The sequence below is a fragment of the Herpailurus yagouaroundi genome, unplaced genomic scaffold, assembly GCF_014898765.1.
Source record: "Herpailurus yagouaroundi ecotype Mexico unplaced genomic scaffold, PumYag 205, whole genome shotgun sequence".
NCBI classification, from domain to species: domain Eukaryota; kingdom Metazoa; phylum Chordata; class Mammalia; order Carnivora; family Felidae; genus Herpailurus; species Herpailurus yagouaroundi.
The window spans coordinates 5,386,945-5,409,172 of NW_024412436.1; the positions used below are offsets into that span (position 1 = coordinate 5,386,945).

Below are 22,228 nucleotides of genomic sequence, written 5' to 3' on the forward strand. Positions count from 1 at the left end.
TTCACCACCAGGAGACCTGCCTCAGGAGAGATGCTAAAGGGGTCCTTCAAGCTGAAATTAGTAATGTGAAACATGTAAAAACGTACAACACACTAGTTAAGGTAAGTGTATATAGTTGAATTCAGAATACCCTAATACTGTATTATGGTGCTGTGTTAACCATTTAATTCTAGTATAAAGGTTAAAGGTCAGGAGTATTAAAAATAACTATAGCTATAATAATTTTAATAAATACACATTTAATAAATAAAAATGGGTGAATTGTGACATCAAACACATAAAAGAAGGAGAGCCTGAGTGGCTCAGTCAGTTAAGCGTCTGACTCTTGATTTCAGCTCAGGTCATGATCTCATGGTTTGTGGGACCAAGCCCTGTGTCAGGCTCTGCACAGAGAGCGCAGAGCCTGCTTGGGATTCTCTCTCCTTCTCTCTCTGCTCCTTCCCCTGCTCCTGCGTGTGCTGTCCCTCACTCTCTCTCAAAATAAAATAATAATAATAAAAAAACATAAAAGGGGAGAGCAAAAGGGTAGAGTTTTTGTATGTGATTGAAGTTAAGTTGTTACTAGTGTAAGTTAGACTGTTATATCTAAAAGATGTTTTAAGGGGCGCCTGGGTGGCTCAGTCGGTTGAGCGTCCGACTTTGCTCAGGTCATGATCTCGCGGTCCGTGAGTTCGAGCCCTGCATCAGGCTCTGTGCCGACAGCTCAGAGCCTGGAGCCTGCTTCAGATTCTGTGTCTCCCTCTCTCTCTGGCCCTCCCCCCATTCATGCTCTGTCTCTCTCTGTCTCAAAAATAAATAAATGTTAAAAAAAAATTAAAAAAATAAAAATAAAATAAAATAAAAGATGTTTTAAGTAAGTGTCATTGTAAATACAAAGCAAAAATCTATAGTAGAGTCACGAAAGATAAGGAGAAGGGAGTCAAAGCTTACCACTATAGAAAAGCATCAGTTCACAAAGGAAGGAAGCAAGAGAGGGAGAAAGAATCAAGGGAACTACAAACCAGCCAGAAAACAAGTAATAAGACGACGTTAGTATCAATAATTAACTCTACTAAATGTAAATGAATTAAATTCTTCAATTAGAAAACAGAGAATGACTGGATGAATTAAAAAAAAAAAAAAAAAGGCAAGACCTAACTATATGCTGCCTGTAAGAGACTCACTTCAGTTTTTTTTTTTTTTTCAACGTTTATTTATTTTTGGGACAGAGAGAGACAGAGCATGAACAGGGGAGGGGCAGAGAGAGAGAGGGAGACACAGAATCGGAAACAGGCTCCAGGCTCTGAGCCATCAGCCCAGAGCCCGACGCGGGGCTTGAACTCACGGACCGCGAGATCGTGACCTGGCTGAAGTCGGACGCTTAACCGACTGCGCCACCCAGGCGCCCCAAGACTCACTTCAGTTTTAAGGGCCTAAAGTGAAGGGACAGAAAAAGATGTTCCTAACAGGCAAGTCAAAACCTAAAGAGAGCAGGGGTAGTTACACTTATATCTGACAAAATAGACTTTAATCCAAAAAAAATGTAACAAAGATAAAGAAGATCATTACCTAATAATAAAGAGGTCATTTCTTCAAGAGGACATAACAGTCATAAATGTATACACATCCAATGTCAGAGCACCTAAATGTAATTAAGTAGATACTAACGGATCTAATGGGAGAATTAGGCAACAGTACAATAATAATAGAGTTCAATACCCTGCTTTCAACAACAGACAGATCATCCAGACAGAAAATCAATAAGGAAACGTTGGACTGGAGCCACACTTTAGACCAAATAAACTTATCACACATATGCAGAACATTCCATCCAGCAGCAGAGAACACATTCTTCTCAAGTGCACATGGAACATTCTCCATGATAGATCATACAATAGATCACAAAACAAATCTTAGCAAACCTAAGAAGGTCAAAATCATACCAAGTGTCTTTTCTGACCACAAGGGTATAAAACCAGAAATCAATTAGAAGAAGAAAACTGGAAAATTCACAAATATGTAGAAATTTAACCACATAATCCTGCACTACTAATGGGTCAGGAATCAAAATTTTCTCAGGATGCCTGGGTGGCTCAGTTGGTTAAACGTCTGACTTCGGCTCAGGTTATGATCTTGCGGTTCATGAGTTTGAACCTGGCGTTGGGCTCTGGGCTGACAGCTCAGAGCCTGGAGCCTGCTTCAGATTCTGTGTCTCCCTCTCTCTCTGCCCCTTCCCCGCTCATGCTCTCTGTCTCTCAAAAATGAATAAACGTTAAAAAAAATTAAAAAAAAAAAAAAAAGAATTGTACACCCTAATCACGTGGACTTAGCCTGGAGACTCCAGGATGGCTTCACACATGCAAATCCATAAACATGATACACCACGTGAATGGAATGAAGGATGAAGGTCATAGGATTATCCTGATAGGTGCAGAAAAAGCCTTTGACAAAACACAACCTCTTGTCATGATAAAAGCTCCCAACAAATTGGGTATAGAACATAAGCACAAACCATAAGAGAAAAAAACTGGGGGCGCCTGGGTGGCGCAGTCGGTTAAGCGTCCGACTTCAGCCAGGTCACGATCTTGCGGTCCGGGAGTTCGAGCCCCGCGTCGGGCTCTGGGCTGATGGCTCGGAGCCTGGAGCCTGTTTCCGATTCTGTGTCTCCCTCTCTCTCTGCCCCTCCCCCGTTCATGCTCTGTCTCTCTCTGTCCCAAAAAATAAATAAACGTTGGAAAAAAAAAAAAAAAGAGAAAAAAATTGATAAATTGGGTATCATCAGAATTAAAACATTTCCATCAAAAAATACCATTAAGAGAATGAAAAAGCAAACCATAGACCATGAGAAATTACTTGCAAGCACAGAATTAATATTGCTTGTTTTAACGCTTTTTTTTTTTGCATTGAGATATAATTCACGTAACATCGCACTTACCATTTTAAAATGTAATCTGAATGACTTTTACTATGTTCACTGTGTTGTACACTATCCCACCATCTAATTCTAGAAGTTTCTGCCACCCCAAAAAGAGACCTCTTACCTCTTCATCCCTTTTTATGCCTGAATCACATTCCATTTGGGGGATATACCACATTTGTTTACCATTCCCTAGTTGGCTTGTTTCCAATTTGGGCCTATTATGATAATACTGTGTGGACATGTGTTTTCAATTCTCTTGGGTCTATGCCTAGAGGCATAATTTTTGTGTCCTATGACAACTCTGTTTGACTTCTTTGGGGAACTGCCAAATTAGTTTCTACAAAGGCTTTATCATTTTACATTTTCCCCAGCAATGTATGCGATTCCAATTTCTTTGTTTTTTTTTTTTAATTTTTTTCTAATGTTCATTTATTTTTGAGAGAGAGAGAGAGAGAGAGACTGAGCATGAGTGGGGGAGCAGCAGAGAGAGGGAGACACAGAATCCGGAGCAGGGTCCAGGCTCTGAGCTGTCAGCACGGAGCCCGACGCGGGGCTCGAACTCACAAGCTGAGAGATCATGACCTGAGCCGAAGTCTGTTGCTTAACTGAGCCATCCAGGTGTCCCTGAGGGTCCCAATTTCTGTATACCCTCCCCAACACTAATTGTCTTTTTTATTTTAGCCACCCTAGGGGGTGTGAAGTAGGATCTCACTATGGGTTTTTCTTCTTCCTCTTCTTCTTTTCTTTTACCCAGCCCCCAATTCCCCTCCCCTCTGGCAACCGCCAGTTTGTTCTCTGTATCAAAGAGTCTGGTTTCTTTTTTTTTTTTTTTGGTCTCTTTTTCTCTTTGTTCATTTGTTCTGTTTCTTAAATTCCCGCATACGAGTGAAATCATATGGTATTTGTCTTTCTCTGGTTGACTTCTTTCACTTAGCGTTATACCCTCTACATCCACCCATGTTGTTGCGAACGGCAAGATGTCACTCTTTTCTGTGGCTGAGTAATATTCCGTAGTTTATGTATACCATATCTTCTTTATCTGTTCACTTGTGGATGAATACTTGGGTTGCTTCTGTATCCTGGCTATTTTAAATATAATGCTGCAGGGGCGCCTGGGTGGCTCAGTCGGTTGAGCGTCCAACTTCGGCTCAGGTCACGATCTCGCGGTTCGTGGGTTCGAGCCCCGCGTCGGGCTCTGGGCTGATGGCTCAGAGCCTGGAGCCTGCTTCCGATTCTGTCTCCCTGTCTCTCTGCCCCTCCCCTGTTCATGCTCTGTATCTGTCTGTCTCAAAAATAAATAAAACGTTAAAAAAAAATTAAAAAAAAAAAAAAGAGTCGGATGCTCAACTGACTGAGCCACCCAGGCGCCCCTCATTGTGGTTTTAATTTGCAATTTCCTGATGATGAGTGATGTTGAGCATCTTTTCATGTCACTTGGTCATCTGGATGTCTTCTTTGGGAAAATGTCTATTCAGGTCTTTTGCCCATTTTTAATCAGTTTTGGGTGTTGAGTTGTTTAAGTTCTTCATGTATTTTAGACATTAACCCCTTATTGCATATGTCATTTGCAAATATCTTCTCCCATTCAATAGGTTGCCCTGTCATTTTGTTGATAATTTCCTTCACTGTGCAAAAAGTTTTTATTTTGGTGTATTCCCAATAGTTTTTAAAAATAGTCCCAATTTTGTTCCCGCTTCCCTTGCCTGAGGAGACATCTCGAGAACAATGTTTCCATGGCCAATGTCACTGTAGTTTTTCTTTGCATTTATCTAATGATGTTGAGATCCTTCTTGTGTGCTTATCTTCTTTGGAGAAGTATCTATTTTGATCTTTGGCCAATTTTTTTTTTAATGTGTATTTATTTTTTAGACAGAGAGAGACAGAGCTTGAGCGGGGTAGGGACAGAGAGAGAGAGGGAGACTCAGAATCTGAAGCAGACTCCAGGCTCTGAGCTGTCAGCACAGAGCCCAACGCAGGGCTTGAATTCGTGAACCGCGAGATCATGGCCTGAGCTGAAGTCAGCCGCTTAACTGACTGAGCCACCCAGGCGCCCCATCTTTGGCCAATTTTTAATTGGGTTATGTTTTCTTATTGTTGAATTGTAGGAGTTTTATTTGTGTGTTGATACTTTTCGTGGAATGGGTTGATTCGTTTACAAAGAATTGTAGTCTTCTTAAGATTATCAAAGACCATAGACTTTTCCATATACCCAGGTCCCTTCTGCATCCTTCAGTAATGTTTTAAAATGTATTTCATATAGATCTAACTAACACTTTTCATTACCTTTGTTTGTAGGTATTTATCTTTTTATTATTGTAAATTATGCCAGTGTTTCAATGTTGACGACCAGCAAAAGCATTTGAAATACTATGTGGTTCCAACTCAAGGCCAAGTTTGGGTCTGTAGCCTCAGATCTACTCCAGCCATTTGCTTTACAGGTAAGGATGCTGATGTCTAGAGACGCTGAGTGAGTTACTGAAGGCCACACAGCACCTGGGTAGCAGAGATAGGCACCAAAGCCCAGGTATTCTGTCTCTGCATTTCTCCTGGATCCAGAGCTCTGCCGTCTCCCCAACATCTATAAAATATGTAAGTGCAGGAAAATGTCCTTGCACGCATTGGGAACTCCTGTTCGCCTAGGGACTGGCTTCACCCATCAAGAGAGGAGTTAGATAAAAATTAGACAAAAATTAGGAGAAAAGGAGAGTAAAGCAACGGTTAAATGAGAGAAAAAGCAAGATGTAGACACGCACACACACACACACACACACACACACACACCCCTCAAACCCTCAAACCTCCAGAGCTTCCTGCCCGTGAACCGAAAGGGGGAGTGCGTTTCTTGGCCTTGCTGGCGGGTGTCTGCCTTCTCAAAGGCCCCACAGTACTCTACTTCCTGAGGAGGCAGCAGCACAAAGCAGAGAGACCGTCTCTCTTCTGGGTCCCAGCCATGGCTGCCACAGCCTCGGCCTCCTGGTGCCACCCTGGGGGAAAGGACAAGGTGATGTGGAAGGCGCTTGTCATCATGGCCCTGCTGCAGGCACAGCTCCCAGGAACAGGTAAGGCCGGACAGATGGATGGCAAGGAACTTCCAGAAACTCTTCTTGCGTGTGTGTGTGTGGGGGGGGGGGGGGGGGTACGCAGCGGAGGGGTAGCGAGGAGCTGGCATCTCTTTCGAAGCTGAGCAGGTTGGATCGGCTCCCTTGCAGCCGAGCTGGGCATCGGCTCAGACCCAGCTGCTTCAATGCACACCTGCCCCCAATACAGGTGTTTCTAGTGCTAACAGAAGAGAGGACAGTCCATGGAGGGGAAAGGACAGGGAGGAAGGGGGCAGAGGAGTGACTGAGGCAGGCCCAGTGCGGAGAAAAAGAGAGGGAGTATTTAACAGACGCTGGATGGGATGAGAACACATCAGCCAGGCCACTTTTCATACTGCGACGCTCGTCTCGTCTCTGCGTCTTCTCCTCGTACCCCCTGGCTGGCTCCGTCACTTGGCCTCTTTCCTTTGTCCTTTGCCAACAAAAAACATTTCTCTCGGTCAGAAGGGGGCACGGCTGTGACTCTGGCTGACTTGAAGCACCTGGACGGGGCAGGGACTGAGCAGCGATGTCCATGAAGGACAGAAGGGGCCTTCCTCCGGGCCCGTGTCTCCACTCAGCTCTGTCATGGCTGCCCCTGCCCCCCTCCCCCCTCCCCCCCCCCACGGCCAGGGGCTGCCCTGGGACACACCCATTGTGGCTCAGTGACTCACCCACCACCCTCACTTGCAAGCAGCCCTCTATCTGAGGCCAAAAAGCTAGAGACGCTGACGGAACGTAGGGACGGATGAGAGGATGTGACCTGTTAAGTCGCCATCGTAACAACCGACCAGCGAGAGAACTTACTCCTCACCTCATTTTAGCTCGCGGAAGCGGGGCTTTTCTAGAATCCTTTCACTGCCACCGTGTTGTCTAGGCCACATTATGAGGCCCACATGTGAAAAGAAAGACAAAATAGACTGTCTCAGGAGATTGGTATCGTGGCATTTTTACCAGAAACAGGACCAGCTGTATTTGAACCTAAAGACACAGGAAGACAGGTCACAAACACATGTCCCTTCTCCACGTCACGGGTCACCTCAGTGCGGGAGAGCGTTTGGCGACAGTGCTGAGAAGGCAGGGGAGGCCCCTGGTGCTTCTGTTCCTGACAGGGAACATGGCACAGCCCCAGCCTGACACCTCGGGGGTTCTGAAAACTCTGTAAGGTCGAAGCGTTCTTCTCGGAAGAGCCTTGTTGGGTGTGAGTCACACGGCCCTGTGAGGTGAGGGCCCCAGAGCAAGTCCCGGGCCCGTCCTGCGTGCGGGGGACAAGAGGGTCCCTGATGCCACAGTAGCCAGTGAATTCAGTGATTTCAGGGGAACAGCTGACGGCAGTGGCTTCAGACCCCGGGCTTCAGGCCGCGAGGTACTTCTACGCGGTTTCCTCACCGGTCTGTTTGTGTTGGCCTCGGGGCCAAGGTAGCAGCAAACTAGAGTTAGATGAGGGAAAAAAAAAAAAAAGCTGCTTGGGTGGCGGTGGCTGCCACGCGTGACAAACAAGACCCCACCCAGCAGACAAGATGCGGGCCGTGCCCAGTTCCACGCACAGCGCCCAGGAGGAAGAAACAGGATGGACGGGATTTTCCATCGTGCGAGGCCCCTTGCTGTGCTGGTGTGGGGACGGCCCTTTCAGCTACTCCCCGAGAAGGTTCTTCCAAGCGCTCAGCCCAGTTGAGGTGAGGTGAGGAGAGACTTGGGCCTGTAACCCCCAGGGCTGCAAATGGCATCGTGTTGCCTTTACAACTTTGCTCCGCGGAAAGGCCGCTGACAGAATTTGAGCTGAGGTCTCTCTTTTCTTGCTCAGTGAAGTCACCTATCTCCGAACTCTTTAAAAAAAAAAATTTTTTTTAATGTTTATTTATTTTTGACAGAGAGACCGAGCATGAGCGGGGGAGGGGGCGAGAGAGGGGGAGACACAGAATCCGAAGCAGGCTCCAGGCTCTGAGCACAGAGCCCGACGCGGGGCTCGAACTCACCAACTGCGAGGTCATGACCTGAGCCGAGGTGGGACGCTCCACCGACTGAGCCACCTGGGCGCCCCTCCAAACTTTTTAAAATTAGAGATCTTTCCATGTGCCTTTTATGGAAATGCCCAGATCATGAGGATCAAAGCAAATAATGACCTAGCGTCTCCACGGGAGGAGGTCTCCCTGGGTGAGAGTCTGCCAAGCCGGTCGCCGGGGTCTGAGGCTAGTCGCGACAAAGGGGGTGTGCCTAGCGGCAGGGGCACGCTTTTGCCTGCAGGGCCCTCAGCTACTCAGTACCCCTACATCCCTACCCCACTGGGGCCAAGAATGCTTCCAGCTGGTCAGTGTGGCCGTTGCCCTTTTTCCAGACAAGAGATGCAGCTCGGCCACAAACCCTCAGGAAAAGCAAGCCCCCCAGGCTGGTTTGCCGCTCGCTCTACTTTCAAGGAGATGGCTGGATGTGGTGGCAAAAGTCAGGCCAATCATAGATGGAATCCCGGCGTTGCCACTTTCCTAGCTGCGCAACGGTAGGCAGGTTACTTAACCTCTCTGGGCCTTAGTTTTCTCCCCTCTAAAGTAAGGATAACTTTCCTTGCAGAACTGTGAAGGTGAGAAATGAATGTAATATGCTCGATACATAGCAGACAGCCAATACATGGAAGCTGTGTTAATTATTACTATTATTACATCACGGTCTGTTTTCTTGTTCTCAACATCTAGCAACAGGAAGTGGAAACCCATGGTTAGAATTCTTAATTTGCTCTCAGCTGGGTTGTAAACAGCACTGGACATTTTCTCCATCCGTCGAAGCCCCACTTATCCTCCTTTTGATTTCTGAGCCTACAGCACAGGAACATGTGAGCGGGGCGGGGCGGGGGGGGCCGGCAACTGTGAACAAGGATCAAAGCTTGGGCAGGTCACCGGATGAGCGTTAGAACCGCCATCTTCCTTTTTTAAGACACTTATTCTGTAGGGGATACTCCCCCAAAGTGAAAACATGCTCCCAAGTGTATAATCTAAATAGTTAGGGGGAGGAAATTAGAGGACAAAGTCCACCAGCTCGTCACTGGTCGGGGTGGCCACCCAGATCTCGAAGCTGAATGCTTGGCATGGGTGTCCAGTGACTGGGTATTTAAATGCAAACGTCTCGAACGCCAGAGCTCTGCTTAAGCTGCTCAGAGCTGGACACGAGGGGAACTCCTAGGTGGTACAGGACAATGGCATTTTCACCAATATTTCGACGTCCTGTCACTGGCACTGCTCATCCAGATGAGCTACTTAAGTTCTCTCCTTTGGCGTTTCTCCCACTTGCTGGCTTAGAGACCCCACTGCTGTGAAATGGCCCCCAGAAACAGTTCTGGGAAGCTGTCCCTCAGGTAACTGACCACTGCTGTATGTTTTGAAAAATGTTTTTTTATTTTTGCCTTTGTCTTTAAAAAATTAGATTTAACTTTTACTGGATGTCCACTCTTACTTTCGAGAGTCCCCCAGGCATCGTGTCTTGCGTTTTATTTAGAACAGTTAAGGCACTTCTTCGGGAACTGTTTTACATTAGAGCTGTCCAAAGACACCCTTCGGGAGTCTTTTTCTCCTGAGCCATATGTACCTGTGGTCAGCTAATGGATTAAATAAACAGCGGGGACAGCTCAATATAGACTTCTTCTCTTATCGGGCCAAGGCGAGTTCTCATTAACAATGACCTGATGGTAGATTGAATCAATTTGAGCAAACATTCAGTCAATCTGCTTAAAAAAGAATCCAAACCAGTCAGTCACTTGGCACGTTAGTTGAAACAAACTGATCTGGTGAGTCACCGCCTTTCTTAGCCATCCCTCCCAGCCTGCAAAAAGGAGTCTATGTTCCCCAAGGGAAAAGACACCTCAGTCTTGTTTAGAGAGGTGCCTCGCGCTTAGCGCACTGCCATGAGTTGAGCCCACACACAATAAATACGTGTCAAATGAATTAAAGTGGGTGAACGAAAGAATTCTAGATGTTTCCACGTAGTTATATTAACTTTAATGGTTTACGAGGAATATACTGGAATGGTGTTATTTGGACTTCCCTTCTAGAGAATTTAGCTTTTAAATCTAAACCCACCCACCCACCAACCAACCAAAATTTAGCTGGTGGAGGGGACAGGACAGTTTGAGGGAACAGAATGCTTCAAAATGAGTTGCCAGGATGGTCTAAGATACAATCTGCTGTTATTAAAATTTTTGATATAAAATTTCCGCTGTTTGTTTTTGGACCTACAAACAAGATAATTTCATATGATTCAAATAATGTTATATCTCAAACATAAACGAATGAAGAAAGACGTTCGTTTTTCTGACTTGGCTTAAACCCTAAGGAAAAAACAGAAAATAAACAAGGCTATCCACTGTGGGAGAATGTTAAGTAATAAACTTAAAAAAGAAAAAAACCTCGTTAATGAGAGGCACCAGGAGAAAAATAAGAGTTTGTGGATGATGGCAAAAATCACAGTATACAATTGCCTCAAAATACGGAAACAAGAAAAAAGCAGTTTAGCCGGTGTAGTCTCATTTGGTCTGAGCTACCAACTAAATGTTCCAAGTAACTACCGCTTTTTTCCCTTCTCTTAATTTGAGGTGTTTTAACAAAAATATCACAAACTCATCGGAGGAAGTTACGCAATTTTTAAATCCAAAATCTTACAAGCTAGCCCAATAACTTCAATTTTTTTCTTTATGTTCCATTCCAATATTTTAAAAAGAGTGTACACACATCTTTTTATGGTTGCCATCATAAAAGCATTTCCGTGTGCTTATTTTTCTTAATAATCTATCGTGAGCATTTTTTTTTTTTTTATGCCTAGCCTTCACGATGGTTTTTAATTGCTATGTAAACTTCCAGAGTTTACGTAACGTAGTTTCCTACTTCTTTACTGTTGGACATTGGGCTGTTTCTAATTTTTGTTATTATAGCTAAGCCTGCAAGAAAAATCTTTACATACGTAGCTTTAAAATTGTCTTTTGAATTATGTCCTTGGGCTAATTTCTCCCGGGTTGACAGTTAAAAGAATAAATTAAAGAACATTTTGCAGGATACTTCAGGCTTCTGTTGAAAACGATCCAGTGGAGGAAAGAGAGTTGTTTCCTAACTCTGACCATCTGCAAGTGTCCTATCTTCTCTGGGGGCAGCTACACAGTGGAGGGAGAGAGCGGGCCGTGGAGCTAGAAAGATCTGGATTCTGAGCTGCCGCCCTCAGAGCCTGTCCTTCCTCTATAAGATGGCGGCAGTCATGTCTGCCTCCCGCAGGGTACTGGGGAGCAGAGACGCCACTCAGAAGTGCCGCTCACGAAAGGTTCCCCGAAGAGTCGAAACCAGTCAGCATGTGGGCCTGAGCCTCCCAACCTGCAAAAGACAACAAGCGTCATTTTTCCCAGGGCGACAGCTGGATAACATCTTTCTTCTTCTCTGTCGCTAAATCGCGGGGTGAACTTGGGCAGACAGCTCTCTCCGGGCTTTGGTTTCTCATCTGTGAGATGAGAAAGGAGAGAGTCGGACGTGCCTTGCACCTAGCAAAGGAATTGCATGTGGTCTCGAAATGGCACTTTTTGAGAACATTTACTTATCGGCCCCCACCGCGCTGGCATTGGCTCCCAGGATTCGGAAACTAAACTTCGTCTCCGTGCGGCTCCAAATACTTTTTAGGTCTGGACTTCCACCTTTATCACAATATCTTTAACTCTCTCGCGGGAGCCTCTGGCGTGAAAAATCCAAGGACGAGGCCCAGCGTTTTCTGGCTTATTAACCCTTATGCTCGTGCCCTGACTGCAGATGTATCGGGGGCGGGGGAGGGGGGGGGGCACCCAAGGACTTGGTAAGAAGTGACTTGAAGAGAGAGCAGATTGCGTCTGAAGCAGCGGGACTGCAGTGGGGCAGGTGTCAGGAGTCTCCACCAACCACCTTGCTTGCCTGCTATGATTTGTGCTACGCAGCAACTGATTTTCAGCTCAAGGGGGGGAAAAAATAGATAAATAGAAAGCATTAGAAAACAAGGACAGGCAGGATCCCTGCCCCGTCCAGACCGCCGCTCTCTGAACGCAGTCATCCCTTTATAGTTACGAAGTGACTTCCTACACCCTTACTTACGGGGTCCTCATTGCCATGCTATGCGGGTAGCAGATGAAGCAGTAGGGTTCTCTCTTTGTGAACACAGACAACGAGGCTCCGAGCTTTGATGACCTGGCCTAAGAGTAGAGCGAGGCCCCAAAGCCGGTTTCTCTGACAACCTTGTCCGGTGTATACATTCTCGAGGGTTCTCTGCAGCCTCTTTCCCGGGGGCTCGCTCGTCATTTGACAATGTCATACCCCTGGTGACTGAACTCTGAGGCCGACCTGTGAAGGCGTTCCTTTTAGCAAGCATCCTTTACTGTTTTCCTTCCCATTTTGGAAGAAATAATAATTTTGACGCTGTGTGTCCTCGTGTAATAGGCTTTTTTTTTTTTTCCTGCCGAGTATATGAAATATTCGGTAGTTAATACGGAATTATGTTTCTCTCTGGCACGTTACTACAATTCTGAGCTCGTGCTTCCCACACATTTGGTAAAATCCTTCTTCTCTGTTTCACTGTTGAGAAATAGAGCTGTTTGGGAGCTTGTCTTGGGAGGGATGGCCCTCAGTTTGCAACCGACACAGGTCTGTGTGTTCACCTTCCGCAGCCCCACCGCCCTACGTGTATGTGAAAACCAAACGTGTAAAGCTAAATGAGGTTAAATCGTATCTGAGAGGTTTAGAGTCTAAGTAATAGCCTGTAATTGATCTGTTGGATAAAAACGTGTCTTCATACAGTGTGTAAGGTTTTATGTGTGAGATTTTAAAGAACAGTAGAGTGTTACACACAGACTGAGTGGAGATTGGTTTTTTGGCTTGTTTGTTTGTTTTTGTGAAAATCCTCAAGGAGTGGGGCAATTGCCTTTGAATGACAAACGTCTGTGAGCAGTCTTCAATGATTTATGCCCTGAGTCCCCTTGCATTTGCTTGAGCTGAGCTCAGGGAGGGCAAACCCTTTTGCTGGTGACTGGAGCAAAACAAATCAAGTTAAGAAATCCGCTGCAGAGAAAAGTACGTGAAGCATTGAAGAACCACGTACGTGAATTTCTGGTACCTTCCCAAAGCTGGCCGGCAGGACGGCTGGGACAGGAGTGTTCAAGAGCTTCCACAGGACATTTGCAGGGCGCTGGGCTAAGAGTGCATTGCCTTTGCAAGCCTTGGGGTTTGGGGAGGACAGCCCAGAACGTAAGCCGACGCCACCATTTAGGATATAACAAATGCCTACTTCTCTGTCGCTGTAGATACTAGAAACTCAGCGCTGCGTTTCTGTGTTTCGCCAGTTCCCCTCCATGCGATACCCCCGCCTGGGTCTAAGACATAATGTGACGGCCCCTGAGTTAGAACTGCCCTTTCATCATGCGGGCTGAGGGTGGTGATGGAGAATTGGAGAGAAGAGGTGTTAGGGGGGAAAGAATAGAAAAAGACAACCTGGGGCGCCTGGGTGGCTCAGTCGGTTGAGCCTCCGACTTCGGCTCAGGTCACGATCTCGCGGTCTGTGAGTTCGAGCCCCGCGTCGGGCTCTGTGCCGACAGCTCGGAGCCTGGAGCCTGCTTCGGATTCTGTGTCTCCCTCTCTCTCTGCCCCTCCCCTGCTCACGCTCTGTCTCTCTCTGTCTCAAAAATAAATAAACATTAAAAAAAATTGAAAAAAAAAAAAGACAACCTGGGGGTGGGGGTGGGGGTGAAGGTTGTCCCCTGTTGCCACAGGGGGCGGAATGGCCAGAGCGACCTGCTCCGGGGAGAAGGCAGCTGTTACCAGGTGACTCCACCATGGGAGTAGCCTGTGCCCAAGCCCGGTCCTAGCAAACGTGTGTGCCAGTGCGTGCTGACCCAAGTGCTCTGGTGGGGGTGCAGGCGCTCGTGCCCTACTGTGCATGTGCTGGTGTGGGATGCCATGTGCGAGTGTGTGTGTGTGTGTGTGTGTGTGTGTGTTCTGGTGTGTTCCAGTGTGTGCGTGCATGCACTGATGTCCAGCGTTCACGCACTCCTGTGCCTGGCGTGCGTATGTGCCCGTCTGTGCACTCATGGACACGTCCTGGGCACGTCCTATGTGTTTCCGTGTGCACCAGGGACTGGTTTGGTGTGCCTGGCACGTCAGTCGGACTCACAGCCGGCAATCTGGGGAGGTGCGCACTAGAGCTGAGACATCTCCGCGCACCTTCCAGAGATTCTGTGCCGGAGGGGGGCGAGAAGTCCAGACTAGAATCGCTAGGATCCTGGAGAGGAGGGGTGGCCTCCTTATAGATGCAGAGTCTCCAGGTCCCCCAACTCCCCTCAGAACGTCCCCACCTCCCAACGTGAGCCTGCTGTCTTTCCTTCACGCTGTCCTGTCCTTCCTCCTCCCAGCTCCCTCCACTAAGACGCTGACTGCCTCCTGTGGAAACCCGTAGGCCCCCTTACAATCAAGCCCAGATATGCGTGACTCTCCTGGGCCCGCTCTTACCCTCTGTTACCAGCAGTCAGGTGACAAAAGAGGGTGGAAAATGTACTGTTCTCAGAACTCAGAATTAAAAACCCAACCCAGAGAGTTCCCGATGGTGAGTCTTTCGCGCAGTGGAAGCCCAGTACGAAAACAGTTTCAGGAACTTCCCCGTCAGCAGAAAGCGTCGCCAGCTCCCCCAATTCTCACCAGTTCTTTCCACGGTGGCCATCTTCTGTGTTTTGACTAAAGTAGTCCAAATGCGTGTGGTGCTTTTCTTTGTTTATTTCTGCCCTCAGAAGAGAATGGCAAGCAATCCAACCAGATGGGTGTGGCCTACTTTGGCCATCGAGAGTTGGTGGCACCAGACCGACAATTATTTTTAATATCTGATTGTTCAAGCAGATACTTGAACAATCTGATGGTTCAAACTTTTGATTGTTTAAAAGTCCAGGTCAGCTACCGGACTTAGCAGTGAGTAAATAGTAACCAAGCACATCTCCTGCACCCAACGTCAAACAACCAGTCCTACAGATGGTTGGCCAAGCAGCCCAGTGACCAGGCCAGTGTCTTAGAGATGCCCACTGAGTCACTGAGAGCCCGTAAGTAAAAGAAAAGCTTCCCTGGCCCAGTGGGTCACGTTCTCTCAAAGTCTTAATTTACCCACAGGCCTGCTTCTGTACGGTCTGGCCTAATTGTCGTCATTTTGCGAGCCTGTGCTAATTTCCACGCTGAGTTTAGTAGCAAAGGAGGGGTATATCGGGAGATACCACCCAGGGCCGTTTTGAGTTAGGCCAGAGCGCTTCAGAAATTCCCCCTTTGATGTCCTCAGATTAGAGAGAAATCTTTGTCTTTTCTCCCACTTAACTATCAATGCTTCAAAGCTCAGACCTATATAAAATACACACATGCTTTCTGGACAAAATGAATCTTGTCCGTTTTCTTTGGATTTTAGTGGGAACAATAAAGATTGAGCTACAAAAGGTTGGCAAAGAGGATTATTCTTTTTCTTTCTATTAAGGGTAGAGGCTTCAAAAAGAACGGCTCAGAAAGTCAAATAATTGTATCCACTGCAGCTCACCTATCCATCTCCCTGCTGACCTGGTGTGTGAAATCCCCTTTAAAAAGTTGGCCAGCTCTCACCTGCCCATTGCAAATGCTGTATTGTTAAATGCTCCCATACATAATTCCACAAGGGAGGCTGCTATAAAGCAAATTCCTTCCGTTTCAACAGAGCGCGCCTCGTCAAGGATAGCTCTTTGGGGTGAGGGGAGGGGTGCCTCTAATTTTCAAAGCTTTGTCATCTCATCTTGGGGAGGGAGCTGCTTGGAAACCTCAAATGGGTTGTGAATAAAGTTATAATCACGAACTCTTGCAATCTAAAGGGCCCAGCAGCGGGGAGAATGTGGAAGGGAAGATTTAGAGAGCAGTTTTTATCTTCAATTTCTTGATTTCTTTGGTTTGGAAAAAACAACATCCGTTAGTTTCTAGCTATGGCTCTAAACACAAAGTCTCAGCCTTGAAGTTGATCGAATCCCTAGTTTGTTCTCAGACCATAGCTTCCTCAGAAGATTCCTGTCAGCCATTTTGAAGAGCACAAAATGGCTCCTCTGCGCCAAAGAATAAAGAGAGGATTTGGCTCTTTAGGGATTTTTAATTTGGGGGTTGAACATCTTCTAGCAGCATTCAAGCTGGGAGTGATTTCAATTAAAAGAAGAAGAAGAAGAAGAAGAAGAAGAAGAAGAAGAAGAAGAAGAAGGGGTGCCTGGGTGGCTCAGTTAGTTGAGCATCCAACTCTTGATGTCAGCTCAGGTCATGATCCCAGGGTCGTGGGATGCAGCTCTGCATCAGGCTTTGCACTGAGCATGGAGTCTGCTTAAGATTCTCTCTCTTTTTCCCTCTGTCCCCTTTCCCCCACTCATGCTCTCTCTCTTTGTAAAAGAAAGAAGGAGGAGGAGAAGGAGAAATCTAACTTCCAAATTGGCCAGTCATCTCAAACTCAGTACAGAGTGGTGACCCAAGGAAACCTGTATTGTGCTTCTGGGTCCTGGGTCCTCTCTAGGGCATCCTCTCTATGGTCTTGGATAGTCGTCCTGTGGGTTCGCTCAAACCCATGGTCTTTCTCCATCAAGTCTGACCCAGCGTCATCGCCAATCTCTTTTACTACCTCTGTTCCCTCTCTCGAAGGTTTAAAAAACCCTTTTAGAGAGAATACACAAGTCACATGTAATTGGATTCTGAATTATGCAAATTCAAAATAATGCAATTCAAAAAATTAATGCCTCAATTTAAGTGCACTGTTAAAAATAATGTGACTTTAAGTTTACACTTATTCTTATGAGAAATTAATTTCGCAAAGTCGTCAAGCATGCGCCTCGCGTGTTGTTTAACTGCCTTGTAATCAGAAGTGGCTTGTGGTAATATGATTAGGTTGGGGTCGAGGGGCGGTCTGACGCTGCCAGTGAATTTTACCTTCAGTGACAGGAAGACTAGATGGAACCTCTCTGGGAAGTCTTTCTATGTGCAGCTGGCCTGATGTGACAGAATCACAGAATATTTGAGCTGGGGAGGATAGATATCTCCAAGTTCCACTTGGAGATTTTACCAGGGAAGAAACACTTGCCCAAGAAATCAATAAACCAGCCGAATGTCACGTAGAAAGTACGGGGCAGAGTCAGCACTTGAACCCAGGACGTTTGGATTCTTGCTCCAGCCGTCAGTCCTCTGGGCTGCCAGGTTGCCATGTTGTAAGTAAATGGAGCTTCCTGAACTGGCCGCTTGGGTCTTAGGTGCCCATGAAGATGCATGGCACATTGGAATGGCGACCACCAGGAGCTCAGGTGACTGGGAGGTGTTAGCTCAGCCTGCCCATGAGGCCCTGATGGTGGCTGACCGGCCACCTCCATGAGCAGAAAACATGCTTAGAAGCGTGTTATCAAATCATTTAGGAATGGAGGGATTTGTTTTCTAATTTAGCAATTTTCATTAGTGTACGTTTTCACGTATCGGATTTTCATAGAACGAACATACCTATTTAATTTTCTTTTTAAAAACCGTTTACTTATTTTGAGAGGGAGAGAGAGCACAGGTGGAGAGGAGCAGGGAGAGAGAGAATCCTAAGCGGGCTCCACGCTGTCAGCACAGAGGGGCTCCGTGTCGCAAACCGTGAGATCGCGACCTGAGTTAACATCAAGTTGGATGCTTGGACGACTGAGGCACCCAGGCGCCCACGTTTAATTTTCTTAAAGAGGGACATGCCCAGATTTTCCTTTCGGTTGTTCCCCAACCTAGTGTGGGCAGGACGGATTCTTAGGACTTGGGAGGATTTCCCTTCAAGGGTTTTCTGTTAATGCCATTTCACCCGGGATTCCCACCCTCCTGCCGGGCACCCCCGCCTCGGGAGGGAAAAGAAAATGCCTTTGTGTGGCTGAATCAGTGGCATCTCTGACTTCTCCGCTGAGGTTGTCCAGGGCCTGCGGTGACCACAGGGACAGTGACCCACTGATAGAAGATTCTGGCAGCCAAACTTGCCTCTTATAGTGACAGGGCATCTGTTAGGTTAACCTGGTCGGGGAGAGAAGATTAAAGCTAATGAGAGACATTCAAGTAATTTTCCTGTTTAGTGAAGAGAGTGTGTTTTAACGATACGTTTCATTGTCAGAAACATTATCAGAGGTTGAAAGAAAATTCAGAGCAGAGTCACACGCCTTACTTCATCCTGAATGTGTTTTCTGCGCAAGCAGGACAATGCTGCTTGTAACAAGTCCCAGCCGCCGAGCTCCGAGAACTCACAAGGGCTGATGGATGTCTGGCTGGTTTAGTGAAGTGACAAGCGGCAAGAACAGCTAACACCTGTTGAGAGGAACTCGCTCGGTGTGTGTTTTTCACATGTTTTAGGTCAACCAATTTTGTGGCACTTTTATTGGTCTTCGTTTTGCAGGTGGGGGGACGGAGGCTCGGCGGCGTGTGGCTAGCACAAACCGGAGCTGGGCTTTGACCCCGGGCAGCCTGCCCCTCCCCCTCCCCCACGAACCGTATTGCTTCTGGGTGGGGGATAAGAGCCTGACATTTGTCACGAACTTCAAGGGAGGAGCTGAGGGCTGCTTGCCACATGGACAAGGGAGTTGCAAAGGGCAGGTCCGGTGGAGGCAACACAACGTCCCCACCTGAGGAAACCAGCAAACCCCTGCGAATGTTCTCAGTAGTCCCCCACCCCAATCCCTGGACCCTCCTTCCCCACTCTCAGGGTGGGTCCTGGGGTAGAGAGCCTGGGGGCATCTTCCACTCAGGGCCCTCGGGACCCTGACGCACAGCCTGCCCCCACGCCCTGCTGGCCTGGTCTGGTCCTGACGACGCTTCTCAACTTCTCCTAAGACTATCTGGCAAGGTTCTCTCTACGATGGCTCAGTTTATTTGTTTTGAACGCCAATTGCCATTCGCCATGATGCGGCTCAATGAGGAAAGGGAAGAGGCATGTTAACATGCAATAAAGACACGGGTCTTTGCCATCAGGCATCATTAAGGGAAGGACACTTGCAGCTTAAGACATTCATTTCCTACCTGGGTGACCGTCGAGCCCCTGCTGAAACGGCCGGCAGAGATGCCAATTGGGGGGTTGCTGAGCCAGCTCTGTCTCCTCCCTCCCTCCGGAAAATGGAAGACGTCTGTCAGAAGGGAGGGTACCTCCCATCTCGGGAGCACCGGGGTTGCCCTTTAGAAAAACATCGCCAGCACATTCTGCGATCTCGAAATGAATCTGAATGGTAATTCAAGCTTCGGGGCTCATTCTCGAGTTTAGACAGTGTCTCTGTCTGCTCCAGAGCCTCCTTTCTCCTGCTCCAACTCTGACATCTTGGCTCCACCATAGCAGTGGCCTCCACTGGCAGAGGGACTTTGGCAGGAGGAGAGAGAGGCCACGGTGGCAGCAGGGGCTGGCCCCTCCTGCCCTCCGCGTGGTCTCCTTGGCTGGGGAGGGAAGAAGAAAGAGTTATGTTTCCAGGTCACAGCTGCCAGGGGCCCCAGCTGTGAGGCAGGGCGGTTCTGGTTTTGTTCTGAGTAAAGAAATGCTTCGAGCATGTTCTCCTCGGGAAGAGTCACTAGAAATTGGCCACTTCTCTCGGTAGCTTTCTGCAGTCAATGAGCGTTTGAGAAACTGGATTAAGGTCCAGCCCTGACTTGCCAGGAAAGTGTGTTTCAGTCAAGAATACATTCTCATTCTAGTGAGACCTGTTTGTTTACACACAGGTGGATAGGGGACTAGGGATGACCTTGATTTTCTCTGTTGTTGCAAAAAAAGTGTGTGTGTGTGGGTGTGCACGTGTACACATACATGTGAGAGAAAGAGGGGGGGCAGGGGTGGGAATTAGGAGTCAGGGGAGGTACAGGAAGATGTACCCAAAGGGTACTCATGAGGGGCACCTGGGTGGCTCAGGCGGTTAAGCGTCTGACTCTTGATTTCAGCTTAGTTCCCGATCCCAGGGTCGTGGGATCAAGCCCTGCATCAGGCTCCGTGCTCAGGGTGGAGCCTGCTGAAAATTCTCTCCCTCCCTCTCTCTCTGCTCCTTCCCTGCTTTCATGCATTCTCTCTCTCTCTCTCAAAGTAAAATATTAAAAAAAAAAAAAAGCCTAAACAAATAAATGAAAGGGTATCCATGAGAGAAAAAAAATACAATCTCACGATTCCTTTTCTTTTTGTTAGCAACCATTAATCTGGAACATGGTCTTCCTTCAGGTAGGGGCCACTGTCTCTTTTTGTGAGGAAGCGGCCCTGTAATGCGTGAGAAGGACTGGGCTTGGTGCCCAGGACCTAAGTGCCCGATACACGCCAGCTCCTAAGGTCGCTGCACTGTGCTCTCCTTGATTGCTGGCCCATGTCGCCATCTGACTCTTGTATTATTAATGAACTGTTCGTGTAGTGACACGTCGCCTTTCCAACGGAAGGATTCTTGACACAGGGATTCGGGCATTTGTTTCTTTGTGCTCCCTGTACGCCTGAGGGGTGAACCACTGGGGTCCCTCCGATGACACCCAGCGTCAAGCAGTGCTCAGCAAACTTTTTCTCGAAAGGACCAGATAGTAAACATCCTGGGCTTTATGGGCCACGTGGTCTTTTTCACAACTACTCAACTTGGTTGGCAGAGCACAAGAGCGGCCTCAGACAATATGTAAACCCACGAGCGTGGTGATGTGCCAACCAAACTTTACTTACAGAACCCACAGCCACTCAGATCTGGCCACAGGCCACACTTTGCCAACCCCTGGTTAAGAGCAATGATCAGAAGTCAGATGCTTGGGCCCAGACTCACCTTCACTACATCTTAGGCCCGGTTTTCCATCTCTGGGTTTGAAAGGAGACCCCCCACTGGGGCGCCTGGGTGGCGCAGTCGGTTAAGCGTCCGACTTCAACCAGGTCACGATCTCGCGGTCCGTGAGTTCGAGCCCCGCATCAGGCTCTGGGCTGATGGCTCAGAGCCTGGAGCCTGTTTCCGATTCTGTGTCTCCCTCTCTCTCTGCCCCTCCCCCGTTCATGCTCTGTCTCTCTCTGTCCCAAAAATAAATAAAAAAGTTGGAAGTGAAAATCCAGCGTCCTGTTACTTAAGGAAAGACAGAAGCAGACAAGAATTAAAGACCAACAGAGTTTGGCTCCAAGTGGGAAGAATTATTGGAGGACAATAAAGCATTGTGTGATGTCCAGCTTTTGTCCCTTGGAAACCGGAAAGCTGTGTCATAAATGCTGTCTGCCTGATCATCCTCGCCTTCTCGTGGTAACGGGAGGCACCGTCCTCTCGGAAGCAATACTCTCCTTTGGGCCATGAGTAAAATAAGTCGAATCCAATCTTTCCTTTCATGCTACGGAGAGTATTCCTCCAGTGTGGCATAGGAGATTGAAAGTCACCAGGGGAAACTAACATAGGCGGTGATCATGGGGGGAAATGGGGTACAAAGAATCCATGCAGCCCTTGAAGGAGAAGCCCTCTGTGGGTGTGTGATCATGTGGACGATTAAATCATACTTGGCCGTTTTGCCAAATGCTTTTATGTAAATTACTTTGTGAAAAGTCTACAGCTCTCTGGGATGTTCCAGCAGAGCTCCTTCTTACTGGTAGAGAAGCTGAAGCTTAAAGAAGGCGATTTGTTCAAGATTGGTTATTGGTAGATTTGGACTTTGAATTCCATTTTTCTGGATCCAAACCCAAGCTCTCCTCCTACGAGTTCATGTGGGTGGGTGATGTACGTATATACCTGTGGCCCGGAGGGGTGGCATGGTCTCTTCTAAAAGGGACCTTATATAAGGTCTCTATATAACCTTATATAGAGAGAGTACGTGCTACTAAAATTTGCACACGAGCTTCCATTATTACACATTATTTTTCATTCTCTGTTTCTTCTCCTCCTAGAGGCTAAATGTTCCATTCCTGGTTTTAACCCAAAGAAAAGCTGAGTAAATTCCATAGACCACTCTTGACTAAGACAAACTGGAAAAAATACACAATGCCCACTGACTGACCTAATAGGATGTGGACTCCCTTAGTCACAGCTAACCCAACCGACGATTTCCCAATTTCTCTTTCTGATATTTAATTAGTGTCCACTTGTGTCAAATCCCTTTGGATTGAGTGCTTGCAGCAGGGTTTCTCAACCTCTGCACATCTGGGGTCAGATGGGTCTTTGCCCGGCGTGGGGGGGTTGTCCTGTGCACTGTAGGATGTCTGGGAGCATCCCTGACCTCTAATTAGATTCCCATTAGCACCTTCAAGTTGTGACAACCCAAAACGTCTTCTGGTATTGTCA

The 22,228-nt window shown here is 47.4% G+C and overlaps 1 protein-coding gene across 2 annotated transcripts in view; it reads left to right on the plus strand.

The window, feature by feature from the left end:
• Positions 1-5,783: 5,783 nt before the first annotated feature.
• The window catches only part of CD247 (CD247 molecule), a 74,453-nt gene continuing 58,008 nt past the window's right edge, over positions 5,784-22,228 (plus strand). Inside the window, exon 1 of one of the 2 annotated variants that reach the window (XM_040451774.1) lies at positions 5,784-5,958. In XM_040451774.1, coding sequence (XP_040307708.1) covers positions 5,850-5,958 — 109 coding nt within the window. In that variant the 5' untranslated portion in view covers positions 5,784-5,849. The remainder of the gene's footprint in view (positions 5,959-22,228) is intronic. The other variant, XM_040451775.1, reaches the window with a different exon arrangement.